General features: G+C 33.5%; 2 protein-coding genes across 5 annotated transcripts; one reads left to right on the top strand and one right to left on the bottom strand.

Moving 5' to 3' along the window:
• Positions 1-1,163: 1,163 nt before the first annotated feature.
• LOC114417911 (probable sulfate transporter 3.4) lies at positions 1,164-5,317 on the top strand. The gene is made up of 13 exons (XM_028382968.1): positions 1,164-1,500; positions 1,708-1,756; positions 1,844-2,051; positions 2,204-2,375; positions 2,891-2,956; positions 3,062-3,175; positions 3,270-3,386; positions 3,553-3,679; positions 3,787-4,073; positions 4,178-4,368; positions 4,489-4,574; positions 4,664-4,740; positions 4,831-5,317. Exons 1-13 carry the CDS (start codon positions 1,192-1,194, stop codon positions 4,972-4,974), a joined length of 1,947 nt encoding a protein of 648 aa, XP_028238769.1. The 5' UTR covers positions 1,164-1,191; the 3' UTR covers positions 4,975-5,317.
• A 444-nt stretch (positions 5,318-5,761) lies between these two features.
• On the bottom strand, positions 5,762-9,438 carry LOC114417910 (protein SYS1 homolog). 4 transcript variants are annotated; one of them, XR_003667958.1, is made up of 4 exons: positions 8,655-9,438; positions 7,720-7,946; positions 6,325-6,405; positions 5,762-6,197 (listed from the first exon to the last, which is right to left on the bottom strand). XR_003667958.1 is itself a non-coding variant. In XM_028382966.1 (4 exons), the coding sequence occupies exons 2-4, from the start codon at positions 8,876-8,878 to the stop codon at positions 6,190-6,192; spliced, it is 459 nt and encodes a 152-aa protein (XP_028238767.1). In that variant the 5' UTR covers positions 8,879-9,128; positions 9,193-9,436; the 3' UTR covers positions 5,762-6,189. The 4 variants fall into 4 exon arrangements, 3 of the variants coding, with proteins under 3 accessions (XP_028238767.1, XP_028238768.1, XP_028238766.1); XM_028382966.1 differs by lacking the exon at positions 6,325-6,405 and having other exon boundaries at positions 8,655-9,128; positions 9,193-9,436; XM_028382967.1 differs by lacking the exon at positions 6,325-6,405 and having other exon boundaries at positions 8,655-9,128; positions 9,267-9,436.
• Positions 9,439-9,802: the final 364 nt, after the last annotated feature.

Raw genomic sequence — 9,802 nt, 5'->3', positions numbered from 1 at the left:
GTTTAATAGTTAGCTAAAAACATAAGAACTAGTTTAAAATATTTAGCTGGAAATTGAGAAGTTGGTTAACTAAATTAGTTAAAAGTGTTTAGTAAAAATAGTTATTAAACTAATTGTAAAGTGACATAAAATGATATACTTAATTACTTGGCCATAACTTGAAATTTGATAACTAGGAGTATATTTTTTAAAATAATATCATTTTTCATATTTCAATTGATTTACGATCTTAAAATGACCCATAAAAGACCCAGCAGCTGGAGATCAAATTTTTCTTATTTTAATGTTGAATTTAGATGTTTGGTTCATTAATTTCATTATTTAGTCTTAGGTTTTAAGGCTGTTAAAAAAACCTTAGGTTTTAAGGACTAAAGAAAAAAGATATTCAATAAAAAAATGAGATTAATGAATCAAACATCTACATCCAACATTAAAGAAATTTAAGAGAATTTATGATAATAGAGTACTTGGTAACTGGCCTATGTTTAAGAGAATTGAATACATTAGAGACTAAAAATTAAAGAAATAAATAAACTGTTCGATTGTGTATGTAAGCACGTAAACATTTTCGGAAAAACTTTAAATATTTTTATGTTGAGAATAACTTTAAATAATATTACAATATTTGTTTTATTTATTTAATAAAAAAACATTAATACATTTACATTTTTAAAGATGTAATTAATTTTTCAATACCAAAAACGTAACTGATTTTCATTTAATATTTTTATAAAGTAAATAATTAAAATTTTAATAATTTCATAATTTATATAATATTGTTGATACCCACAAATTTTACGGAATTATCATATTTAAATAATTGTCACAAGTTTAAATTATTAGTAGTATATAATGACATTAAATACTAAAAAAAAGTATTACTTAAAATATAATTGTCTTTGACGGAGATTATATAATCTTCTTTTTATTTATTATGTATATCACATGTTTTGTAAATAAGTGATTTTAAACTCAAATAATGAATATATAGCTACATTAAATACTTAATAAAAAAAAAGTATATATGATTTTCGCTGGTAAATAATAGATGTGGCTTAATAGAAAGAAAGAAAAAATATAACGAGAAGACAAATCGGAATATTCCAATAACGGCAACATTTTGGCACGAGTTTCCCTCCCTCTATAAATTGAGAGGCAGGCTTGTGTTTGTTGTTAAGAGAAAAGCGAGCAATGGGTGTGAACTCTTACTCCAACAGCATGAAGATCCAAGCCGAGATACAAATGCCACCCTTAGAAATCCACAAGGTTCGTTTGCCACCAGAACGCACCACCTTGCAGAAACTCAGACACAGACTCTCTGAGATCTTCTTCCCAGATGATCCACTCCACAGGTTCAAGAACCAAACATGCCTCATCAAGCTCCTCCTTGCACTTCAATACTTTTTCCCCATTTTCCAATGGGCCCCTCTCTACAACCTTTCCCTTCTCCGCTCTGACATCATCTCTGGTCTCACCATCGCTAGCCTCGCCATTCCTCAGGTTGAGTTTTATTAAATCTTTTTCATATATAAGAAACTTTGGTCGAAACCATGGACATGTTGTGGTTTTAAAACATGTCATTTTAAGATTGGCTAAGATCATCAATACATAATTAATGGTCCTTGATGATGTAATAATTTCTCCTTAACACCCCTCACGTGCATGTTTCATAGAAGTACGTATAAACTTTGAGTGTTTTTTATGCAGGGAATCAGCTATGCTAAGCTTGCAAACTTGCCACCTATTCTTGGATTATGTTAGTTCCCTTTGTTTGTGCACGGTATTGAGTTGTTGTGATCAATTATGTGAAGTAACGTTTCTAAGTGGTGTGAATATTGTGCAGATTCCAGTTTTGTGCCCCCGTTGATATATTCCCTGCTTGGAAGTTCTAGACATCTTGGTGTTGGTCCAGTTTCAATTGCATCTTTGGTCATGGGATCAATGTTAAGCGAGACCGTTTCTTATAGTCAAGATCCAATTCTCTATCTTAAAATGGCCTTCACTGCCACTTTCTTTGCCGGTTTGTTCCAATCTTCTCTGGGTATATTAAGGTATTAAATCATACACCCCTGGTTTTTATTTTTTATTACGGATTTTTTTCAACTAAGTTTAAATACTTCAACTTGAAGACTGTACACTACATTGATTGGTGTTTAGTAAGTAATATTTTATGATTGATAATAGCCTTTGATGATCCATACAGGTTAGGCTTTGTAATTGATTTTCTCTCAAAGGCAACACTGGTGGGTTTTATGGCTGGTGCAGCGATTATTGTGTCACTGCAACAGCTGAAAGGGTTGCTTGGAATAGTTCATTTCACCAACAAGATGCAAATAACACCTGTACTGATTTCTGTTTTCAAGCAAAGAGACGAGGTATAATTTGATTTTGATAACTTATTCTAGTTTTACTCCTATTTTGTAAAAATATATGTTAAATATTTAGAAAATAATTTATATTTTTTAAAGGACGGCCACAATTCTTTTAGATGTGTTTTATGGTTACTGTTTTGCATATATTTCAAAATGGTCGGAAGAGTAAAGCTACTTTAAAAATAAAACAAAAAATATTCCCCACCGCAAAACATTTTGATAGCAATTATTCTGTTTTAAGAAATAAGAATTAACACTATCATTGAGATTGCTAATTGAAGACCAGCAGCTATTTGTAGATATTCTCTTTGACTTTTATATTAAGGGATTAGATTCCAACTAGTTATTAAAAAAATAACTTTTCTTCCTTCTAATTATGTCATGAATGAAAAACATGGAATGGCTAGGCAATTAAGGGTCACTTTTAAACGAAGATGCATATTTCGTATTGTCCTAGTTATACAAATGTGAGTGTAATTATGTATATGGTCACTAAATATTTTGAGCAACTTGTGCAGTGGTCATGGCAAAACCTTTTGTTGGGATTCAGTTTCCTACTATTCCTGTTGACAACAAGGCACATTGTAAGATTCTATATCTTGAATACACAAATACATAGACGACTGCTCCTTGTCCTAAGACAATTCATCTGCTTCTTAAGATCTGAAAATTCTTAATGATTGCAACAGAGCCTGAAGAAGCCAAAATTATTCTGGGTTTCAGCAGCTGCCCCATTGACATCAGTTATTCTGTCAACCATTTTCGTATTTATTCTGAGAAATAAGACACATAAAATTGCTATTGTAAGAAACCGTACCCTTTTCTGGTTTTTAAAATACATAAGAGATGCTCAATATAACTTTTCTTCCTAATAACTGTTATCTTTTTCTCCGTCAGATTGGTGGATTGCCAAAGGGACTTAATCCACCATCATCAAACATGTTATACTTCAATGGTCCTTATTTGGCTCTTGCTATTAAAACAGGACTTGTCACTGGGATCTTGTCTCTGACTGTAAGTTTTCCCAATTCGAGAAACATAATTGGTTACGGAAGATTTTACTAAAATTACACGTTGTAAATAACATGGTCTCCTCCTTAGACTTAGCATAAATGCACGCATGCACACACAAATACTACAATATATCATATAACTCAACTGCTACTTTCTTCTGTTTCAGGAAGGAATCGCAGTAGGAAGAACATTTGCTGCACTTAAGAATTACCAGGTGGATGGAAACAAAGAAATGATGGCCATTGGTCTTATGAACATAGCTGGCTCTTGTTCTTCATGCTATGTCACAACAGGCAATGACTCTTCCCTCATTTGACCATGTGACTAGTGGTTAGTTAAGTTATTGAAGAAATGCAAGTTTTGAGAAAATATTCACTCTAACATTAAAATAAACTTGCAGGATCCTTTTCTCGATCAGCTGTTAACTACAATGCCGGGGCACAGACTGCGGTCTCAAATATAATCATGGCATCAGCAGTTCTTGTGACCCTTTTGTTTCTGATGCCACTGTTCTATTACACACCGAATGTAGTCTTAGCAGCCATTATCATCACTGCTGTTTCAGGGCTAATAGATTATCAAGCTGCATATAAATTGTGGAAGGTTGACAAGCTTGATTTCTTGGCCTGCTTGTGCTCCTTTTTCGGTGTTCTGTTCATTTCAGTGCCTTTAGGCCTTGGAATAGCGGTAAGATAGGAATTCCTTAATCTGTTTCCTGTTATTAGAAACCTAAAATTCATTGTATGCTAATACTATGTGTTTAATATTACTGACTTCGCCAAAATCTTCAGGTGGCAATATCAGTCTTCAAGATCTTGCTTCATGTCTCTAGGCCAAACACACTGGTTTTGGGGAATATACCAGGGACGCCAATATTCCACAACCTAAACCAATATAGAGAAGCTTTGAGGATCCCTTCATTTATCATTTTGGCTGTTGAGTCTCCCATCTACTTTGCTAATTCAACGTACCTACAAGAAAGGTTAGATAAAGCGACTTGTAGATTGGTGATTTGTGAATGTTTAGTACATTTCAAATATTTTTTAGAAGCATTTTGAGTGATTGTGAGATTCCAACCACTTGAGAGCTTTTCCCGCTATAGGATACTGAGATGGGTTCGAGAAGAGGAAGAGCGAGTAAAAGCAAACAATGAGAGTACTTTGAAGTGCATAATTTTGGACATGACAGGTATGTATTTCATCTGACTTAAAGTTTTGTTATCCAAGTTTTGAGATGCTTTTGACTGAAAAAAATAGTTTCTTTTTTTCTTTCCCCAGCTGTTACTGCCATAGACACAAGTGGAATTGATACTCTATGTGAACTCAGAAAGGTGCTGGAAAAAAGATCACTTCAGGTATATATACTAATTGTAACATTTCATCAGGCATTAAGACTTGCCCTCACTTTTATTTCTAATCTTTATATTCACAATTGATTGGTGCAGCTTGTGTTGACAAATCCTGTTGGAAATGTGATGGAAAAGTTGCATCAGTCAAATATTTTGGATTCCTTTGGGTTGAAAGGAGTCTATCTCTCAGTAGGAGAAGCTGTGGCTGACATTTCATCTTCTTGGAAAGCTCAGCCTTGATTTCCATAAATAAAAAATTCTAAAACAAAAAGGAAAAAGATGACGGCTTCTAACTTCTTGGAGAAAACTCTTAAAATGAGAAGTTTTTTACCTCTCTGAGACGGTCTATGTTTTGGTAGAAACCTTGACAAACAAGGCATTTATTCTTTCAGTAGAGCGTTTCTTATCCCATGATGTAACTTTAATGTATTCAGTTACTTTTGTCCATTTTTGGTTTTTGTAAGAGGGAAAGAGCATCCAAGCAAAGAATATTGGGATGACTTTATTCTGTGAACATTGATAAATATAAATAGATATTTTAATAGCAAAGAAGAATCAAAGACGAGCGTTCCAGTCTTCTCCATTTTTTCTGATGTGACTATATTCTTTTTTTCCTTTTTCCTTCAATACAAATATTATGTTTTTCCAATTTGAAAAAAAAAAAAGACCACTAACAAAGGAGAAAGCGATCGTTAGCGGAGCAGAGCTTCCGATAAATACGTGTAAATTAAGTAATTCGTCATGTAGCTTTTACTTACACAAGCTTCATTACCATGACAAGAGATGAATAAAATCCGGTTTAAATCTCATTCCTTTAACGTAGAAAGGAAGAAATATTATCATCAGAGTACAAGATTTTGATGCATCTGAACTCCATCAATCACGTAAAAGAAAAAGGCAATCCAGATATTTATCGAAGTGAACCATGTTATGATGCACTTTTTTTTTTTTTTCATAAACAGGACTTTTAACAAGTTCGATTATCAACAAGAAAACACAGAATGCAAATTAACAATTAAGCTATATATAGGAAGATCAACCACAAGATGTTGTGCAAATTTATCAATCAATAAAGAAATTAACAAAACAAATCTGACTAAGAGGTTCATTCTGCTACCTGATATAACAACCTCATTAAAAGTAATGGGATAGAAAGAGGTAACATATGAGATTGTAAACAGATCCGAAAACTCACAAAAGGGTAAAAAGAATAAAATTACAATAAGACTTCCGGAAATTCCTGTAAAATTATATACTTAGTCTCGTCTGGTTATATATGTTTCAATTCTATTCCAACTAAAGAATAGAAAATAAATGCAGGTCTTTCAATGGCAGAATAGAACTATTCACTTCGTGGGCTTCATCTTGAAGATCATGATCATCCAATATATAGAAGCAAAAGTAGTTGCCATCCTGCAGCACTTGTTTCTTGTATTCAAAAGTACCTTCTACCAATCAAACATCTGCAAGGAACTCGAGAGTATTAAACCACAGACTAGTCATCTAACATTTGGCAGTATATAAAACAGAATGCTCTCCAACACATCATTATCGATAATCTATAATCTATAACAATAACAAAGGGAATACCCCCATTTGATGTACATATTCTGTTAGACTATTTTGCCTTTCAATTGCTCCCCAAATCACCCACTACTCGTTTTCAGACTCCTACATCAAATTAACCATATTAAACTGTCAAAAAGAAATTAAATTCAATGATTTACACAAAAAATAAAAAACGCAGAAAGATAGGCAATATAGTGCTAGTCTTTTTGCTGGTGTCCACATAATGAAAATTCTTAGTTACCGAGTGGTGTTTACACAGAATGACTGCAAGTTTTACAGTTTGCAATAGGATTGTCTCCCATACTCCAACCTACAACTTGAGTATGGTTACTCCTAGCAAAATATGTAAATAAGTAAATTTTAATAGATTTAGAATTTATCTTCAAATTTTTAAGATATTAAAAATTGCTCTTGTATTTAATAAATTTATTGTTTGTTATTATAAGATAGCCCTTAATTTATTAAATATTAAAAGATATGAGCTCCTCTTTAACCAAACGGCATCGTGTGACCCATGTAGCCTACCTCCCCTAATAGGATGAAAACTTTTGCAGTGATTCCCCCTCCACAATGGAACCCACAAATCAGACTTCTTTCTTTACCCTCTAACTCACGTTCAACCCCATCTTTCTCCACCCATATCAATCAATTTTGGTGAGAAAATTCCCTTGAACCATTCATTATTATAATTATTATTTGTTGAGAGTTAAATGTGTAAATTTGCTCAATGCCCATTTGCTGTTGTGATTTTCAGCTTAGATTTTAGTTAAAGCTGTGGTTTTTTCTATTTGTGCTTTTCAGATTTTGGATTGGCATCGCAAATTGGATTTTGCTTCCTTTGCTTCTCGCCGCCACCACTATTTGCTGCTGACCATGGCAGGAGAAAAGCTGGTTCAGAGAACAGGGACAGCTAGATGGCTGGGTTTCCCACAAGCATCTTCCATAGGAAGCATACCTTGTCAACTAAATGTAGTACACTAGCCTCTTACACTAGACCCAACTCCTATTGGTTTTCAGGAGATGGGGAGCATACTCAAACCCTGCTGCTCACCCTAGGTGTCCAAGCTCTAGTACCAGCAAAGAAAATAATATAAAACTTAACATGATATGCAAACTGAAATGACAATTTAAAAATTGATGCTTGGCCTTCTGAGCATAAATATTCCAAAGGGGAAAAGGCAAGAAAAACAAGAAAGAAATGAACAGCCAACAGAATATACATATAGAATTTAAATGATTGCCTAATATAAATTAAGTTTGACAGCCTGAACATATATTCAGGTTTCTGAAAATAATTAAACACAGAATAGAAGACAGATATAGCACAGCATATAAAAATATAATGCAGACCAACAAATCTTTAAACAGCACATGTCCAATTAGCCGCTAAACATCCATCAAGGAGGAAGTTCTTACTTGACCGAAATCGTGTCAATGATATCTCCTGGAGTTCACGCTTCATGCACAGACGTTCACCGAGCAAAGCCATCACTGCAATTCCAGTACCATTCACAATCCACCATGTTATAGATGAGGGCCAACCCCCATACACAATGCATATAAAAAGATGGACAATGTAGACTGTGGCTGAAAAATCCAAGCACTTCTTTGATCTTTCAATCAAACAAAACACATATACCGCCCTGCATAAAAATAATAGTGGTGTAAGTACAATGTAAAGCTACTCAATAATTTCAGCCAACAATACATTAAATCCATAACCCAACAGCTAAGAATGCATCCTTTAGTTCATTCCTCCCACAAAAAATAATCACAGAACAAACACAGAATTTCTAAATCTAAACCGTTAAATCCACTGGATTTAAAAAAACACTAAACATTTCCTATTTTGTAGCATTCCAAACATAAGATCTAATTTATAAATCAAATCTCATTTCTTTTAACATTCCAATCGCACTGGATGAAAGAGACAATTAAAATTTCTGGATTCAAGGCACATCTATGTCAAAGGTTCAAAGCTTAACTTTTTGTTTCTTTTCCCACACTATAACACAGCACAACCAGTCCAACACAAAGAGAACAAACAGATTAAAGAATTAACATTCATTTATAAGCTTGTAGGCATAACACTGCTAAACCAAACAAAAAAATGGAAAAGTAAGAAAGTGGAAAGATGCTAAATACATGACAGTAGTTTTAAAAAAAATGCTAAAGGTTCATACAACAACTTCAAAGAAGCAATGACGATTTAAAAAATGAACCTAACCTTTCAAGTTAAAAACTACGATATACTATTGAAGAGTGGAGGCACAATCACAAATCAGCAATCAATTATAGGCTACCCAATAACAAATTCAAGCATGATGTTTAAGGTGGAACAGAACAATTACCCTGCAACTGAGCTGAGCAGAAACGAAGCAATAACACACCAACCAGTAACGGTAGAGGTAGTAATCGCAACATAGTCAAAGAAATACACGAGACTCAACCGAGACACACGTGTGCCAACAAGTATCGACAAGAACAACCCCAGGGTGATATAGTACAAACATTGAAGACACACAATCTGAGCAACAATAAGCCAAGGGTCCCATACCACCGAACCATAGAACATGACGCCGACCCGACAAACTTCCTCAAACAAATCGAAGCCCAATTCTCAAACTTCCACAACTGTAGCAGCGACCCAGTTACTCAAATCTAGGCACGCCACTCGTCATTAGACAAAAATTTAAAAATTTAGAGACCCCAGTTTCCATAAAGCACTTCAAAACCCAAATCAAGGTTGCCCCAAATGCAAACGATGGTTCATGTCCATCCAGATCTGGATTCTGGAAGCGATAAATGTTGCAGAACAAAATCGACTGAAAAATAAGATCAGTGTAAGAATAGCGAAATCAATATAAGTTCGTGATCGATGAATCTTACGAGAAATTGAAGAGGGAGGATATTCCAACTTTCTGGTAACAGTAAGATGAATAGAGAGAGTGGGGGCAAATTACAGATTGGGAGAACTCGCCGGAAATTGAGAAGGGAAAGAACGAATTGTCTTATTGGAGAGAAAATTGAAGTGCTCTCCTACGGCAATGGCGAGAGATGAAATTTTTGGGAGCAAAATTGCAGAGAAATTCACTGAGGCATGAAGTTGAAACTGGGAAGTGTCGTTTAGTTTTCTAATTAGTCGTTTTCATATCTTTGGCGTCGTCTGATGCTAAATTACCTTTTTCTTCTTTTTTATATTTAATAAATTAATTTTTAAATTTTCAGTCGTGAAAATGAAAATGAACCATGTGCCTGAATCACCTTGGAAAATTAATTTTGAATCCAGAAATAATTTTGGATGTACTTTTATAATTTTTTATTTTAAGTCTAAAATTAATTCTAAATTAAAGTAATTTTTATTTCAAATCCAAATTTTTATATTAAATTTTATTATAAAAACATTCAAATATAAATTATATCATTTCACAATCAATTTTATAAAATTAAATTTATTTAAAATTAATCTTGTGAAGTTCATCTAAACATACAATAATTT

The sequence above is a fragment of the Glycine soja genome, chromosome 7 (genome assembly GCF_004193775.1).
Source record: "Glycine soja cultivar W05 chromosome 7, ASM419377v2, whole genome shotgun sequence".
Classification (NCBI taxonomy): domain Eukaryota; kingdom Viridiplantae; phylum Streptophyta; class Magnoliopsida; order Fabales; family Fabaceae; genus Glycine; species Glycine soja.
The sequence above is the reverse complement of the archived record's forward strand: the minus strand, read 5'-3'. Positions and strand labels throughout refer to the sequence as shown.

What these genes read in the sequence shown, in the direction of transcription:
- LOC114417911 (XM_028382968.1), top strand. Translation starts at nt 1,192, where the DNA reads ATGGGTGTGAACTCTTACTCCAACAGCATGAAGATCCAAGCCGAGATA. An exon ending in GCCACCTATTCTTGGATTAT is followed by an intron (nt 1,757 to 1,843) that starts GTTAGTTCCCTT and finishes AATATTGTGCAG; the next exon opens with ATTCCAGTTTTGTGCCCCCG. An exon ending in TCTTCTCTGGGTATATTAAG is followed by an intron (nt 2,052 to 2,203) that starts GTATTAAATCAT and finishes TGATCCATACAG; the next exon opens with GTTAGGCTTTGTAATTGATT.
- LOC114417910 (XM_028382965.1), bottom strand. Translation starts at nt 8,878, where the DNA reads ATGTTCTATGGTTCGGTGGTATGGGACCCTTGGCTTATTGTTGCTCAG. An exon ending in CTGCTCAGCTCAGTTGCAGG is followed by an intron (nt 7,947 to 8,654) that starts GTAATTGTTCTG and finishes ATTTTTATGCAG; the next exon opens with GGCGGTATATGTGTTTTGTT.